The sequence below is a fragment of the Heteronotia binoei genome, chromosome 17 (assembly GCF_032191835.1).
Source record: "Heteronotia binoei isolate CCM8104 ecotype False Entrance Well chromosome 17, APGP_CSIRO_Hbin_v1, whole genome shotgun sequence".
Classification (NCBI taxonomy): domain Eukaryota; kingdom Metazoa; phylum Chordata; class Lepidosauria; order Squamata; family Gekkonidae; genus Heteronotia; species Heteronotia binoei.
The window spans coordinates 24,335,122-24,353,036 of record NC_083239.1 but is presented as its reverse complement, the minus strand read 5'-3'; the positions used below and the strand labels follow the sequence as shown (position 1 = coordinate 24,353,036).

Sequence of the window (17,915 nt, the reverse complement as noted above, 5' to 3'; positions counted from 1 at the left end):
GACAATCCTCCAAGAGCTTACAGGGCTCTTAGTACAGGGCCTACTGTAAGCTTCGGGAGGATTGGCTACATCAGGGGTGTGTGGCCTAATATGCAAAGGAGTTCCTGCTACAACCCCCCCCCCTGCATTTAACAATTTGGTCTTTGATACTAATTGACCTGGGACAGGCTGATCAGTGCACATTTTCCTGGGTGCTTCCTGTTTAAGAATCAGTGGGACATTGGTTCTTTTCCAAATTTATGGCACAAAGGCTGATGTTAAAGACAAATTACATAGCTTTGTCAAAAGATCAGCAATTTCATTTGTCACTGATTTAAGAACTTGTGGGTGTGCCTTGTCTGGTCCCACTTATTTGTTAATTTGCTTAACGTGTCAATTGCCTCTGAAACTACTTTCTTGGGCACCTCTATTTGCCTCAATTCTTCACACATCCTCCTTGAAAAATTTAGTCAGGGACAGGTTTCTGCACCACATCTTCAACAGAGAAGACAGATGCAAATAATTCATTCAGCATCTAGAGATCTTATTGCCTTTCATGGCTCCCTTGACTCAACTCATTAAACCACAGTGGCTAAGCTGAGGGGTGGGTGACGGCTTAGTATTTGTTTTATATGTGGAAGGTCCCTGGTTCAACCTCAAGGGATCTCAAAGAATGTGTGACATGAAAGACTTCTATATGAGAATCTGAAAATCTACTGCCAGTTTTAGCAGCACGGCTGGCCCTAGACTGTCTGGCACCGTAGGCAAGGCTAACTTCTGGTGCCCCTCCTGCAATGATATCATCACTGAGTCACATGGGGGTGCCCAATTCAGTGCCCCCAGAAGGCCAGCACCCTAGGCAATCACCTAGTTTGCCTAGTGGTAAGGCTGGCCCTGTATAGCAGATAATCCTGACCTTGATAGACCAAGTGGGGTCTGACTCAGGACAGGAGAAGGCAGCTGCTGATGTTCCTTTTCACTTGTCTTTGAGAAGTTGTTTTTTCTTAAGTTCAACATGGTGGTGCTGGACTTCACAGGCAACATACAATGTGAATTTGAGCAGATATGACCAACCAAGGAGAAGGTAAAGTCCCCCATTATCACAACACAATCTCCTTCTGTAACCTCTCTGATATCTTCCATCACCTTTAGAGTACCCGTAGAGTGGAGGAGTTTGTTACTACTATGCATTCTAATCCTTTTCTTTCATGCGCAGAATGGTCTTCCCCATCCTTCCTGTAGAATATATATGCAGGGATGATATCATCCAACTGATTATCCCCATTCCACCTGGATTCTGATATGACCACAACATTTATACCGTCTTTTGGTACTGAGCATCCTCTTGGCTCAGAGCCTTCTAGCACAGGCACATGGACATCAATACACCTCATCCTTTTCCAAACAACTCAACTGTGTACAATATTTCCTTTGATGCTTTGCCTCCTGTAGATGGACACACATCCACAAAATCTACCCTGATAAGATAATTTCAGAAGGTAGTCGTGTTGGTCTACAATAGAAAAGCTCAGTTCGAGTCCAGTAACACCTTAAAAACCAACCAGATCTTTGGATATAAGCTTTAGAGAGCTTTGAAAATTTCCACCATCATCTTTGGCAGATGACTGTCTCTTAGGGTTGCCAACCCCCAGGTAGTGGCTGGAGATCTCCTGCTATTACAACTGATCACCAGGCAACAATGATCAGCTCACCTGGAGAAAATGGTCAGTTTGGAAGGTGGACTCTGTGGCCTTATACCCCACTGAAATTTGTCCCCTCCTCAAATCCCACCCTCTACAGGCTCCGCCCCTAATATCTCCAGGTGTTTCTCAACGATGAAGCTGGCAACCCTATTTTACCTGTGGATCTCACACTTTGCATTAGGAGCCAGCTGTCTGGTTATGGTTCATTTCACACAAAGCCTCTCACTCCTGTACAGACTGGGCTTGTCCCAAAATGTCACCAACCTTCTAACAAATCTGAGCCCTTTCTCCTGACACCACTGTCTTGACTACACAGTGATACTCCTGAAGGCACATTGTCTATCTGACCCTGCATACAAAGCAGGAAGCACTTCTGAGAAATCTACCCTGGAGGACTGGGATGTTCATCAAGCAGGTTAGCTTTAGCTTCCAGGACCTCTTGGCTACATTTTCCAATGTAATTAGCACCAATGTGCACCATGGCCACTAGTTCCTCCTCCAGACTACCTTCCAACCCATCAACATGCAACATGACATGTGTGACCTCCATGCCATATAGGCAAGTCACTGTGCAGTCATCCCATTCATCACCAACCCAACTCTCTATGCATCTGATTTTTAAATCATCACCCATAAGGCTCCCTGGGAAGGAAGGCAGTGTGGTATAGCCCAATTTCAGAAGCTAAGCAGGGTTGGTGCTTGGATGGGAGACCACCAAGGAAGGCAACTCAAAGGAAGGCAACAGCAAACCACCTCTGCTTCTCAGTTACCTTGAAATCCCCTTACTGTTGTTGCCATAAGTCTGTTGAAACTTTAAAGCCCATAAGTACAGTATGTATGTTTAAGGATCCCCACCTCACAAAGGCATATCCTCAGCAGGAGAGGACATATTCTTCTGGTGTCTTCCGAGGGATCATCTCCCAGTCCCTTAGTATGATGCCCTCCTCCCAGGCTCTCCTTGCTTGCTTTCCCAGATGACTGGAATGATGCAAGCCTCAGTCTCTGGAACAGGTTCTCAGACAGCCGATGAGAAAAAACACACACATTTCTTGGGAGCTGTAACAAGAACAACCGAGCAACTCATCACCACAGGCGAGTTGGGGCAAGAAGAGAAGACTGATCCTCCTCAGGGCCTCCTTGACAGCAGTAGGAGTTTGTTGGCGAAACACAATACGAGAAAGACGAGTCGCAGAGCAGATTGAGGCTCCAGGGAGACGGGTTGGAGAAGTGCTGGGCCTCTGCCAATACATGGCTTGCAACAGGAGGCACCGTGAAGCCAAGGGAAGCGGCTTGGATCCAGGCGTGGAAAGGCCTGTGAAAGGCCCACCAACACATGCTTCAGATGCTACTTCCCCTCCCTTCTGTCCTTGTGCATATTGAGTGTGTGTATATGTGAGCAGCATCTGGCTGCATGTACTCAAGGATATAAACGGCTGCTTTCCTGCTTCACCTGCCCATGGTGGAAAATAGGGTTGCCAGTTCCCAGTTGGGAGTGGGGGATTCCCCGGTTTGGAACCTCTCCCCCAATTCAAAGCTATCAGAAATTGGGGGGAATTACTCCCCCCAAAACAGGCAAGAAACTAAAAGTAAACATAATGTGTCTACATCACCTGGAAATGATGTAGGTACAATTAAGGGATGCCAGCCTCCACATTGTTAGCCAAATTGCCCTCAACAGAGGTATGAGGGAATTTAAGTAGGTGGGCAAAGATGGCAAACTTTTACGGGACCAATAACCTATGTATATAGGAGTCAGTCCTCCTTAGGAGCTCTTCTAAACAATGAGGAGATTTTTAACTAAAAATAGAATTTATTAGAATATGCTCAAGCATACAAGAAAACAGAAATTCTCATCACACGTACAGATCTAGGAAAGATAGGTAGGAAAATGATAGGTATATTTGCATTAGCAGGAATTGTTGTGATGAAGGGGTGATGCTAATACCTGTCTGATGACTGGAGAAGGAAGTTTCCTCAGCGAAGATGAAATAAAGAAGGGGGGCAAGAGGCAACCAGCATCACACACGATAACGGACCCAAACTGATCAGGATTGGGGGTAACTCCAGCAGCAAGGTAGAGGTACTGTCAAAGTCACACCTGAATGGCCAAAAAGCTGGCCTTATATAGCCAATTTCATATCCCGAGGCAGGATCTCATTATGAGGCTAACATGTCTGGTGGTGGTTCCCAGGTTTTGTAAAAAGAATTTTATGGGCAATGATGGTTCACTGGATGGGAACCATATTTTACACAAAGAAACTGTCAATTTAAGGTCTAATGTCTACTATGGTAACACCCTGAGAGGAAACAATGGGAGGACAAAATAGATTGGGTGTCAGGGCGTGGCTGGAGATGGGCAATAATTAAAATAGTGCTCTATTGAGAGAAAGATTTTCATTGATAGGCATCAGGAAGATCCCTTTGTCTTTGAGAATGACATTGTACCAGTTCTTTGTTAACAGTTGAGCATACATGTTTGCATTTCCAAAGCTTAGACTGGGTTCTGGAATGTGGTGCGTAAGAAAGAAACCATCTCTGCATGGCTGCTTGCAGAAGACTATGTGGTCTTCTTGGAACACCTCAGGAACATGGCTTCTCTCAGGGCTGCTTCTGGTCCTGTCCTTATGGAGACAGAGGTGCAGTTTCTGGTCTGCAGAGCTGGACAGCTAGTAGATGAAACACAGTCCGAGGTTCACACATCCTTGTGGGCACAGGCTAACCACAATATAGCAGGCAAGGCAAGGAGCATGTCAGGCCTGGCCTAGCTAGATGCTGTATAGTCTGTGAGGTCCAAGTGCCCATAGCTGGTCTGGCATAGATGTCAGGCTGGCACAGTCCATAACAGTCCAATATCATTGGAGAGGGGGTCCAGGGCTAGCAACATGGAGCTTGGAGGTCTTCTGCTTTTACAAGTTATCTCTACCTGGCAGAGATCAACTTCCCTGGAGAAAATGGCTACTTTGAAGGGAGGACTCTATGGAATTGTACCGTGCTGAGGCCTCTCCCCTCCCCAAACTCCATCCTCTCCAGGATCCGCCCTCAAAGTCTCTAGATATTTTCCAACACAGGCCTGGCAACCCTAAGGCACACTGCATTTATTTCCTGCTTCTTCTTCCTTCCCTCCCAGTAAGTGCACCCCCCATCCCCTGCCTGCTTGGCTATGGGACCTGGCAACCCTAAAAATCTTCCACAGTGTAAATGGGTGGGAAGGCCCTGCCCAAGAACTATCTGTCCTGCCCTCCCCCCTCAAAAAAAATCTGGAACTGGTCTGTATGGGACTAAAAGGCATTTTAGAGATGCTTTAGAGAAAGAGAAATTACCGTACACAGGCAAGCCGTTGCCAGTAATCTAAGAGAAAACCATACACAGATTTATTCCAGTGCACTAAAACAATCATGCTCCTGTGTTTATTTATTACTTTTAGTGAGGTCTTGCGTGTGCCACTTCCTCCTAAAGGACTCACAATAACCAGTGTCTGGTCTGACTGAAGTTTATGGATTATGCATCCACGTGCCAATTATCAGTAATGCTGTGTAGTTTCAGTTATGCCTGATATGCTTTCTTATTCTTGCTTTGAAATTTGTTGGGCTAGATCCCAGACTAAATTGGCAATTTCCACTGATTACATAAGAACGTAAGAGAAGCCAATTTGAATCAGGCCAATGGTCCATCCAGTCCAACACACAGTGGCCAAAAAAACAGATGCCATCAGCGGTCCACCAGTGGGGCCAGGACATTAGAAGTCCTCCCACTGTTTCCCCACCAAGCACCAAGAATACAGAGCATCACTGCCCCAGACAAGAGTTCCAACAATACACTGTGGCTAATAGCCACTGATGGACCTCTGTTCCATATGTTTATCCAGTCCCTCTTGAAGCTGTCTATGGTTGTAGCTGCCACCACCTCCTGTGGCAGTGAATTCTGTGTTAATCACCCTTTGGGTGAAGAAGGACTTCCTTTAATCTGTTCTAACCCAACTGCTAAGCAATTTCATTGAGTGCCCACGAGTTTTTGTATTGTGAGAAAGGGAGAAAAGTATTTATCAACCTTTTCTATCCCATGCATAATCTTGTAAATCTCTCACTCGACGTTTCTCCAAGCTAAAGAGCCCCAAGCATTTTAACCTTTCTTCACAGGGAAAGTGTTCCAACCCTTTAATCATTCAAGTTGCCCTTTTCCAGTGCTATCTTTTTTGAGGTGCGGTGACCAGAATTGTACACAGTTCTCTAAATGAGGCCACGCTATTGATTTATACAGGGGCATTATGATACTGGCTGATTTGTTTTCAATTCCCTTCCTAATAATCCCCAGCATAGCATTGGCTTTTTCCCCATGCAAACTCCTTTTATGTCATTCCCAGGGTTCCCTGTCCCCCAGAAGAAGCATTTTGTGGAGATCAGGAGGGGGGGGGGGTGCAGAGGGAGGGGAGAGGCAGGAAAGCCCCTCCCTTACACCACCATCACTGGCATTCCATAAGTTGTGACCTTGTCCACATCACACACATGAAGCTGCCTTATGCTAAGTCGGACCATCAGTCTATCAAGGTTGGTATTGCCTACTCAGACTGGCAGTGGCTCTCCAGGGTCTCAGGCAGAGGTCCTTCCCATCACCTACTACCTTGAACATTTTAACAGGAGATGCAGGGATCGAACCCAGGATCTTCTGCATGCAAAACAGGGACTCTACCACTGAGCCAGGGCTCCTCTCCAAGAGCCCCTGTGGCACAGCAGCTTGTGCCAGATTAGGACCTGAGGTACCCAGGTGCAAGTCTAGAAAGCATCAGCTAGCCCATAATATTATTCCTTTCTACAAAACAGCTGGAGGTCTGTGGAGGAGAAAAAATGGCTTACCCCAAAACACTAGAGGACTTTCACACTGAACTGATATGTCCAGAGGTCTGTAAAACTAAATGGTTCTTTATTTTCCCTCACACATTGCATATTAAACATATGTGAATTATTTCTCTCTCTCTCTCTGTTTTGTACTACTGGCCCTCCCACCCCACCTATTGGATGGTTCTCAGAAGTCACTGATCAAGACCATGCAGTTCTGGAGCTAACTTGTTTTAAGAAATTCATTCGAGGCAGCAAACCCACCTGCTTTATGGCCTATGTGTGACGGAAGGCAGCATGGCATAGCCTGATGTAGTCAGACCTCAGAAGCTAAGCAGGGTTGGTGCATGGATGGGAGACCACTGAGGAAGGATCTGCAGAGGAAGGCAATGGTGAACCACAACTGCTGTTCACTGGTGTGAATTCGTTGCAGACACTTAAATATGTTATGGCTTCAATGCATCATAAATCTCCATTGATCCCTCAACGCCCCATTATCATGGCATCATGACTGCTGGTTCATCTAATTCTCGATCATCTGGTCTAACTCTCCATAGCTGTCACACACCAAAGGATCTTCCCCAATACCTGCTCCTTGGAACAATCTGCAGACGAAGCAAGTGCTCCACGAATGAGCCACATCCCTGAACATCCTGCTATTGGGATTTGTCCTTTGGAAGATGGCTCTCCCTCTGCCCCCACCAACACAACAGCAAGATTCTAGTCCAGCTGAACTTTAAAGGTCAACTAGATTTCCAAAGTAGAAGCTTTTTCAAGCCAAAGCTCCTTTGGTCCAGGGCAGTATCTAGGAATTTGTGGGGGGGGGGGGGGGAACTGCTAATTTAATTTAATTTTTTAAAAAAAGATTTAAAGACCATGTGTGAGCCTGCACTTCTGCTTCCTCTCAGGCAGCACAAGGAGCAGAGAGAAGCCGGGTGCACTGCGAAGTTGACACACAGACCCTCCACAGCCTGCCCAGCTGGCTGACCTGCTAGGGAGGAACCGCATGGTCCACATCAGTCACCCCAGGCTCCCTTGCTCTTCAGGGCTGGGAGCAGGAGAAGGAAAAAGAAAGGTCCCCTGTGCAAGCACCAGTTGTTTCCGACTCTGGGGTGATGTTGCTTTCACAACATTTTCATGGCAAACTTTTAATGGGGTGGTTTGCCATCGCCTTCCCCAGTCATCTACACTTTCCCCCCAGCAAGCTGGGTACTCATTTTACTGACCTCGGAAGGATGGAAGGCTGAGTCAACCTCGAGCTGGCTACCTGAAAACCCAGCTACCGCCAGGGATCGAACTCAGGTCGTGAGCAGAGCTTAGGACCGCAGTGCTGCAGCCTTAACACTCTGCGCCACGGGGCTCTGGGAGCAGGGGCACTCCTAATTCTAGAGGGGGCACTGCCTCTACTGCTGCACCACTGGCTATGGCCCTGTCTCAGTAAGACTCTCAAAAACTTCTGCCTGGCTCTTGTTGGTCTTTAAGGCCCTGCTCTGCAGGCCCACATGGCACACACTTTCTCTTTTCCCATGGGCCACAGTAGTATCAGGACAGGACCCTGTGCTAGAGGCGGCCAGCCAGGGGGCCCTGGGGCATGGCAGTGAAGATTCAGGGAGAATCCCCATTTTGCCAGGAAAAGGGCTGGGTGACCTTGAGACAGCTGTACCTACCTCACAGGGTTGATGTGAGAATCCAGACAAATAAGGGCAAAACCATGTCAGCCTTTCCCCAGTGGGAAGACGGGAGGAATAAAAAGATACTGGAGAGAATGGGCCAGTCTGGTATCTCCCGTAGTCCCTTCTGGGTCCAGGAGTGTCAAGTGCTTCCCTGGAGGCCTCTGCCCCAGACAGAGCTTTTCCAGCAACCCCAGAAAGAGAGTGTGTCTAAGCATGTGCGGAGACAGATGCTCAGCGACGCCTCTGGGTGGGAACATGGGAAAGCTGGTCCCAGCCCTGAGTTCAAATAAGGACCAGCTTTGGGATACAGAATTGGGAGGTCCCCCCCCCCAATCTCTGGCCACAGAGCTGCTTCCTGGGACAGCAAAGGGGTCCACTCCCCCCTCCCCCCCACCGTGTCTTCTGCAGCCTCTCAGAGCAGACTGGCAGACACAGTCCCACGTGCTCGTGGCCCCCTCAGAAGGCCCGCCCATGCTGCCAGCCAAGGTCCCAGAGCTGGATTAACAATTAGGCCAAATAGGCTCTGGCCCAAGGGCCCCCACACCTTTAGGGGCCCTGGGCCCTAGGGCCCCTTGCAGCCCTCCCAGCCTGCAGGCCCACTTGCCTGGTGCAGCTGCTGCTGGCCTTGTCACCAAGTTGGCCTCTCTCTGCCTCTTCCCCAGAACTTTGTCAAAAGGGCTTTGGAGAAGGGGCCTGCAGGCTGCAGTGGGGCGGGCCTGCTGACTCTGAGATCATTTGCAGCCCCCCCCCCCCAAGATTCTGACTGCAAGGTCCCCTCCCCTCCACCCCCCCAGCAGACAGCAGAGGGGGGGGGGCTCCCAGGCCAGCTGTCCCCCATGCACCCGCGCCTTCCAAGACGGCCAGACGGGCGGCCCTACCTCCGTGGCCAGCTCAGGCCGTCGAGCCGCTACCTCCTCAGGCCGCTCCCAGGCGTCTAATCCCGGCCAGCAGGGCTCTCTGGGCTGCCGCTCCGGGCTGTTGTCTCGTTCGGCATCCGCGCCTGCGAAGTGAGGGATCTGCGGCCAGCGGAGAGGAGGTCGCCAGCGGCGGGGAAAGGCCAGCGCGGGGGGGGGGGGGAGGTGCAGGGGGAGCGGCCCGCCCCTTCGAAGACAGAGACACTCTCTCTCCCCCTGCACTGCCCGGGGCTGTTCCGGAGGCTGCAAATCCTACGGAGGCGAAAAGTGGAGCCCGCCGCCGTCGCCCCCAATCTCAGAAGGGAGGGAGCGGTGGGAGGCGAAAGCAGCTTGCCTCGGAAGCGCTGGAGAGGCCGTTCCCGCGTTTGCCCGGCCCCTCGGGGCGGAAGAGAGTCTCTGAGCATCTGCAGAGAGCGCGGGCGCTTCATTCCCACCCACAGCAGGATTCTCCTTGAAATCCAAGGCGCCGAGGAACAGGGCAGGAAGCGCCCGCCGGTTTGGGTCGGGCCAGGACGCCTCAGACTCGGTCGTCGAATCTTTGCAGACCGAATTCGGTCTCGAGGCTGCCGCCCACCTTTCTTCCAGCTCTCCTTGGGGTCAATTTTCCCAGCGTGGCTCTTCCTCCCCCAAGCAGGGAGCTTCGGAGACTGGAGCGGGCGGAGGAGAGATCAGAGGTTCAAGAACAGCACCCCCCCCCCTCCAAGAAAACCGAAGGGGGGGGCTGACCATGTGGATCAGTCACGGTCGCCAGCTGTGGAGGTGGGAGGGAGGCGCTTCGAAGGGCACCGGCGGCGTCATCCCCCCCCCCCCTCTTTCTCGGTAGACCAAAGTTAAGCCGAGAGACGCCGGACAAAACTCTGGCAAGCGCTACCTCTTGCTCCTGGGGCGGCCCAGCCCACCTCGGCTCCCCCCCCTCCCCCTGAAGCAGCCTCAGGATCAGAGTCGCGCTGCCCACAAAGAGCTGCGGAGGGTGGGGGGCACTTTAGATGGAACTGGCAGGGCTGAGGGTCGCTGCTCCCCAGACCGGGGGCGGGGGTGGTCTCTGGGCGGCGGTCAGCCCACCCAGAGCGCTTGAAAGGAGGGCAGATCGCCCCTCATGCTTGACGGGGGCAGGGAAGCTCCCGCTCTCCTGGCTTGCAGAAAAGGCCACAAACCGGAGCAGTTCAAGAGGGTTTTTCTGAGCAGACTGTCGGGTCTGCAGCACCGCCAAAAAGGCTTCACAGAGTTAGGTGGGGACTGTTAGGAGCGACACGAAGTTATCCCGGGCTGTTGTCTCCTACAGTGTTCCCTCTAAACTGAGTTAGCGTGAGCCAGCTCACAGGCTTTTAGCCTCCTGCTCACACGTTTTTGACTTCGCTCAGGAAGGATGGCCCCAGAGCAAACTCATGTATGCAGTTAGCTCACAACTTTCATGCCAGTAGCTCACAAACTAGAATTTTTGCTCACAAGACTCCGCAGCTTAGACGGAGCGACTCTATGCTGTTCTGTAAGGTTTGCTGTAAGCTGGAGCCTCCTGTGTAATTTCCCATCGTTGTGTCCTGTCCACACTTAGGCTTGGCTTCAGTTCTGTTTTTAGACTTTTAGACTGTTCTAGATATCAAGACGTTTCATCCGTCTTTCTTCGGTTTGGAGGCTTATTTATCACTGGAACCCAATCTTTACAATACATTCACAGAAGATCAACAAGGTTCAGAACATGTCTGCAAGATTTCCATGTCTGTTAGGTTCTGAACCTTGTTGGTCTTCTGTGAATGTATTGTAAAGATTGGATTCCAGTGATAAATAAGCCTCCAAACTGAAGAAAGACAGATGAAACGTCTTGATATCTAGAATAGGCATCTTTGGAAGGACTTCTTTTAGTTCCATGAACTAAATACTGGAATATTATGATTGGAAAGACTGTTGTTAAACTGTCATCTGTGAATGTCTTTTTGCTACATGCCTTTGTCTATTAGAAGTTCCATGTGCAAACTTTGTCAGAACACCACTGACCTCTACATTACACTGTCTTGTTTAAAATTTATGGTGTCTCTTAGCAGTTTTTTTTTATTTACACAGGCCTACTAGGATAAGGCATTTGTTTCTTTAAATCACTTCTCCGAGCCAGCCAGCAGCTTGGAGAAGGCATTTAAAGTTAAAGTTGCTTTTTCCCACCTCTCTCTCCCTCCCCCATCTATTTGCCTTCTTTTTTTCTTTCTTTCTTTCTTTCTTTCTTTCTTTCTTTCTTTCTTTCTTTCTTTCTTTCTTTCTTTCTTTCTTTCTTTCTTTCTTTCTTTCTTTCTTTCTTTCTTTCTTTCTTCCTTCTCTCAAACATCAGACATTCATTTCTTGCAGCTCTCAAACATCTGACATATATTCTCTGTGGCTCTTATATTAATTAAGTTTGGCCACCCCTGCATTAAAGCATATTAGGAACAAATCCACCAAGCCTTAGGAATAACCAGGGCTTTTTTGAGCAGGAACGCAGTTCTGGCTGACTTGGTGCCAGGGATGTGGTCTAATATGCAAATGAGATCATGCTAGACTTTTTCTGCAAAAAGCCCTATGTGTAACAATGGTGACGTCAGGGGGTGTGGCCTCACATGCAAATGAGTTCCTGCTGGGCTTTTTCTACCAAAAAAGCCCGGGGAATAACACAATCATAAACACCGCAATCCGCCACAACAATCCACCTACTGCAGAGAAGCCCTCCTAAAGAATTCAGCCTTCTCCCCCAACAGTGAAGGGGGCTTTGCGCCTGTGCTCAAAAAGACTGCCACAGCATAGAGGTCAACTCTTGGTGGTGGTGGAAAGAGCTATCAAGCTGCAGCCAGCTTTTTGGGGCTCCACAGGGATTTCAAGGCAAGAGATGTGCAGAGGTTGGTCTCCCATCCAAATACTAGCCAAGGCCAACCCGCTTCCGAGATCTGATGCTATTGGGCTATCTATTCAGGACTGCTTTGGTGGAAAGTCAACAGAGAAACATTTTAAATGAAAATAAACTACAAAGAATGCCCCCAAAGGGGCTGCAGCCCTTCTGCATTCTCCCTACAGGACCAGCAAATGAAGACAACTGAGGGAGACTTCCCTGTAAGAAACCTTGAACTGTGTTTGGCAATGCATGGGCAGTTAATGCAACATTTTTCAGAGAAGTATGAGTGGCCCGTGACAGCTTGCTGGAGACAGTGCACCAGCTGTGGTGTTTTGCACCAGCTGCAGATCTCAAATTATCTTCAACAGAAGCCCCATGTGGCCCAGGCCAGCCACAGCATGGGTGAGCAGAGCCGGGTCAGCTGAGCTGAAAGAGGAGGCTCATCTCTGTGCATGATGGAGCTGGAAAGGCACTTTTGATCACTGCACCAGCCTGTCTCTGGCAGGTCCAGGAGAACCCCTCACTCCTCACCAGCCCACAGCAGACTCAAGAAGTTGGAGCATCATATGATTTCACTAGAGGTCGCCTCGGAAGCCAACGGCTGAGAGGCATTGCGGGATTTTGTTCCTAGTGAGTAGAGAAATGAGGATGAACCATCATATGCCAAAGCTGGCTAAAAGTGGAGTGGGGAAAGGACTGTAATCCTCTTCTTGAAGCCACTGGTTGACTAGAAGGTGAGGCTAAGAGCTTTCCTTCCGTTTTCCTGGTGACAGTCCAGAAAGGTAGATCTGGCTGAGTGACTGTCACACGCTGAACTTCATAACTGAGTGGGGATTTGAACCCAGGTCTCCCTGGGTCTAGTCCATGACTCCAACTGCCACACCACACTGTCTTAAGTTGTTCCTGGTTGCTACATGCTCAGGGCTTCCTAGGATATCCCAGCAACTGGTAGGAGCCAAGCTACATCTTTCCTGTGCACTTAGGCTTTTCCAGTGGCTTCCCCATGCCTCGGCCCCCTAAAAGAGGTCATATTCTGACCTGCCTGCAAGGGACCATGGCTCATTGGCAGAGTATCTGCTTGGCATGCAGAAGGTCCCAGGTTCAGTCCCCGGCCTCTCCAGTGAAAAGGGACCAGACAGCAGGTGACGTTGAAGACTTTTGCCTGAGATACTGGAAAGCTAGCTGCTGCTAGTCTGAGGAGACAATACTGAGCCTGACAGACTATGGGTCTGATTCAGTAGATGTCAGCTTCATGAAGTTCAAGGCTGCAAGACAGAGCTGTTCCAGAGAGCTTTGGGAGCAGCATGAGCCAGGGCAAAAGGGGAATACCTGAAGGGCAGATGTTTGGTTTTAGTCTTGTTTTTAACATGCTGTTTGGATGTTGGTTTTGTTTTGTTGGTTTTGTATTTTTTTTTACAAAGGCAGGCCCAAGAAAAGAAAGAAAGAAAGAAAGAAAGAAAGAAAGAAAGAAAGAAAGAAAGAAAGAAAGAAAGAAAGAAAGAACTGAAATCTGTTGGATTACACCCCTTTGGATATTGAGAACAGACTAATTATGTCATTATAGAAAAAGTTCCACCTCTAGTCTCTTGAAATCATTTTCACCCATCCACTGCTTCGGAAGAGCCAGAGCAAAGAAAAGCAGCCACTGATACTCTTCCAAATTCTCTTCTTCAAGTACCCGTCCCTCGCATTGCTCCAGAACTGGAGAGAAACCTGGCAACTTATTTTCCCTGTGGCTTGACGAAGTGCAAGGGCTGCCTCCAGTGGCAGATCTAGAGTGCCACGAAAGAAAAGTCAGTGGCCACCGACTGGCTTCATTGTGATCATCGATGTTTTGGCTCAGGTTTCCCAAAGTCGCCACCTGCTATAGCAGCCTACACTTTGGGTTTGCATGTTCTTTCCTGGAGAAATCCTTCCAGGAGAGAAGCAATTCAGCTCTTCCTTCCCATCCAGAAGCCAATTCCCCAGCCAAAATGCAAAGCTTGAATAAATCCGGTGCTGCTGGAGAGTCTGGCAGATCTCTTGTGGACAAGACAGGGAAGGGCTGCAGCTCATTGGGAAAGCATCTGCTTTGCATGTAGAAGGACCCAGGTTCACTTATTGGCATCTCCATTCAAAGGACCAAGCAGTAGGAGATGCGAAAGACAATTGCCTGAGATCTTGGAGAGCTGCTGCCAGTCTGAGTAGCCAATACTGACCTTGATGCACCAGTGGTCTGACTCAGTATAAGGCAGCTTTGTGTGTCCAAGAGCCTGCCTGATATTTTCCAGCCCATTGTCTGAAAATTCTCCAGCATTCACAGTAAGGGGTTCTTGGAGCAAACTGGGGCTGGAGCCCTGACCCAGCAGAGACATCGCTTCAAAAACAGAAGGCACAAGAACCACTGAAGAACCACACCGCCAGGCTGTGGGGGAACATGCTGGGAGGGTGTGTGGCTCAGCGGTAGTGCATCTGCTCGGTCTCCGGTTCAATCCCCAGCCTCTCCAGTTAAAAAGATCAGGTAGTAGGTGATGTGAAAGACCTCTCTGTGAGACCCTGGAGAGCAGCTGCCAGTCTGAATAGACCATACTGACCCTGATGGACCAGTATAGGGCCGCTTCCGTGATCTTCTGCGTTCAAAGCAGAACCAGCCCAGCTCTGAGTGTCCCAGACATTTTACGCTCCCCCAAGACTGAAGTCCTAGGTGCGGATCATGTGATCTCATTGGCTGTCATCCCAAAACCAAGCAGGATCAGGTCAGCTTCATCACACACCAGGGTGTCCCGAGTGAGAAGGGGGAGGAAGAAGGTTCCAGGTTTCTTCCAGTGCCCCAACCCAGGAGCGCCAGAGAAGAGCCTAAACGGCCAGGGGAAACAGTGCGACACAGCAATCCGGGTTCCAGTCTCTGTTCAGCCGTGGAAGCTCACTGGGCTACCTGGGGCCAGTCAAATACCCTCAGCCTAACCTACCTCACAAGGTTGTCGCAAGGCTGAAGTGGAAGAGAGAACAGCACACACACTGAATTACATGAATTAGTCCAATCTATGTTTGTCCCGCCATTCTCCAAATGGGGACCCATGGCTGCTTGCATCCTTCTCCTCTCCCGCATTTTATCCTCACAGCAACCCTGCCAGGTAGGTGAGGTTGAGAGCATGTGTCTGGCCCAAGGGCCGCAACCTTCCACGGCAGAGTGGGGATTCGAACCTGGGCCTTCCAATATATTAGTTCCACACTCTTAACCACTAACACCACGCTGGTTCTGAGCTCCCAGGGGGGAGGAAGGCAGTCTAGAAACGAAGTCAAGAACAACAACAACAGATACCTGTTGGCACCTTAAAGGTGAACAAATTTATCACGACACCAGCTTTTGCAAGCCGGTTGCCTGAGGACAGCCTATCTGTTACCCTCGTTAAAATGACTCAGAGAGAAATCTAATTGCGGAGGAGGCGAAGCGAAGTCCTCCGGGGCTCTCGACGTTGAACAGGAATGCCTCCGACCTGACTGCAACTTGGCCAGCATTCTTAGCAACGCGGTTTATCCTCGTCTGCATAACAGAGGGCTGCCAAGCGGCACCAAGTTTCATCCTCATGCTCCGGTGTGCCCGATGAAGCCCCTTTCACATACCCCAGGCGCCGGGCTTAGATTTGCGATGGTGGAGGCTGGGCACAAACATTGGAGCGGGGTGGGGGGGGGGCGGTGTGCTGCCTACCTAGCAGGAATCTTGAAACCATCCAAGGCACAGGCCGGGCAGATTCCACCCCGACACGCTTCTAGCGAAGCCAAACCGGCCCGAGAGAACGGCGCAACCGTCCAAAGCAAAAAGTGAACAGCCGAAAAAAGGGGAACCAGCCCCAGGTCCGCCGGTGGCCGGCTGGGTGGGTTCCTCCGCCCGCCGGGATGCTCCCCAGCAGCAGCACCCCCTCCCCCGGAGACCCAGCGTGCCCAGCGGATCGAACCGGCGGCTTGAGCAGTCGAAGGGGGCGGAGGGGGGGCGGCGCGCCCCTGGCTGGGAGGAATGCCTCTTCCGCGCCTCGGCCGGAGCAGCGGACTCACCTGGGCAGCCGCGAGGGAGGCGAGCCTTCCCCCTCCGCCCGCGCCGCTCCTCTCCGCTGTTCCCATGGAGAGTCCAGAGCGGCGGATGGCTGGACCCCGAGGGGAGGGGAGGGGAGGGGAGGCAGGCAGGCGGTCTGTGTCTCTCGGGGCCCCTCTGCCGCGTCCCGTCGGGCAGGCGACTGAGCGCTTCTCCCCCCCCCCCCCCCACGTGGCGGCTGCCCGAAGGAAGCGCCTCCCCCGGCGCTGAGGCCGCCCCCTCGCTCCAATCCGCGGGCCGGCGGCTCCAGACGGGGCGGAGGCGGGACCCTGGGCGAGGGGCGCCCTATGGAGGCGCGGCGGCGGCTGGCAGTGGCGGGCGGCGGAGCCAATGGGGCGCGGGCGGGGGCGTGGCGGCGCGTGGGGCCGAGCGGGGACTCTAAAGCGCGCCCCGCCGCCGAGGGGGCCCCAGTGAGAGGCGCGGAGCGGAGCGCGGGGCTGAGCCAGCCGACCCGACCTCGCCGCCGCCACCGCCATGGCCACCACTGCGCAGTACCTGCCGCGCGGCAGCCCGCTGCTGGCCGTGCCCACGCCCGACGCCGAGCGCCTCCACCAGGGCCCCACGTACCGCGAAGTGCAGAAGATGATGCACCACGAGTACCTGCAGGGCCTGGCCGCCACCCCGGGCCACCCCATCGGCAGCCTGCCGCACCACCAGTGGCTGCCCGGCGCCACCGGCGACTGGGGAGGCGGCGGCGCCCACCTGGAGCACGCCAAAGGCGGCGGCGCCGGCCCGCGGGGGGACCTCGACGGCGGCTTCCACTCCCGCTCGCACTTGGTGCACCAGCAGGCGGCGGGCGGCGGGGGCGGCGGCGGGGGCCACTGGGCGCAAGGCGGGCAGGCGCACCACCTGAGCGGCTGCTCCGCGGCCATGTCCCCGACGGCCGGCGGCCACCAATCCCTGCTCTACTCGCAAGCCGCCTACCCGGGCCTCAACGGGATGCTGGGCCCGCAGGCGCCAGCCCTGCACCTGTCCCACGGCCACGCGCCGTCCCACCTCCACGACGAGGCGGCGGAGGCGCACCTGGAGGGCTCCCCGCCGCACCTGGGCCACCCGGGCCACGAGCCGCCGTCGGACGAGGACGCGCCCAGCTCCGACGACCTGGAGCAGTTCGCCAAGCAGTTCAAGCAGCGGCGCATCAAGCTGGGCTTCACGCAGGCCGACGTGGGCCTGGCGCTGGGCACCCTCTACGGCAACGTCTTCTCGCAGACGACCATCTGCCGCTTCGAGGCGCTGCAGCTGAGCTTTAAGAACATGTGCAAGCTCAAGCCCCTGCTCAACAAGTGGCTGGAGGAGACCGACTCGAGCACGGGCAGCCCGGCCAACCTGGACAAGATCGCCGCGCAGGGCCGCAAGCGCAAGAAGCGCACCTCCATCGAGGTGGGCGTCAAGGGCGCCCTCGAGAGCCACTTCCTCAAGTGCCCCAAGCCCTCGGCCCACGAGATCACCTCGCTGGCGGACACTCTGCAGCTGGAGAAGGAGGTGGTGCGCGTCTGGTTCTGCAACCGGCGGCAGAAGGAGAAGCGCATGACGCCCGCCGGCGGCCCCCACCCGCCCGCTATGGAGGACGTTTATTCACAGCCCGACGCCTCGCCGCAGCTCCACCACACGCTCCAGAGCCCCGTGCAATGACTGAGCCGCGGCGGCTCCGCGGAAGGACTGCTGGACTGGAGCGGCTGCGGGGACTGGCTGCTGCTGCCGCCGCCGCCGCCGGACGCGCCCTCGGGGTGGGCCGCGGCCGACCGCCGGCACTAGGAAAGCTCTCGCCTCCTGGACGGGGGGACAGAGCGCAAGGGCGGGGGCGGCGGGAGAGGCGCGTTAATTTATTCCTTCAGCCGGCAGGCCGCCGACTCTCTTTTTAATTTAAATCGCTGTATTTATTTTGAACTTCCAA

General features: G+C 52.6%; 1 protein-coding gene across 1 annotated transcript; it reads left to right on the top strand.

Moving 5' to 3' along the window:
* The first annotated feature begins 16,416 nt into the window (after positions 1–16,416).
* On the top strand, positions 16,417–17,669 carry POU3F1 (POU class 3 homeobox 1). The gene has a single exon (XM_060258478.1). The coding sequence runs from the start codon at positions 16,496–16,498 to the stop codon at positions 17,651–17,653; it is 1,158 nt and encodes a 385-aa protein (XP_060114461.1). The 5' UTR covers positions 16,417–16,495; the 3' UTR covers positions 17,654–17,669.
* The last annotated feature ends 246 nt before the right edge of the window (positions 17,670–17,915 follow it).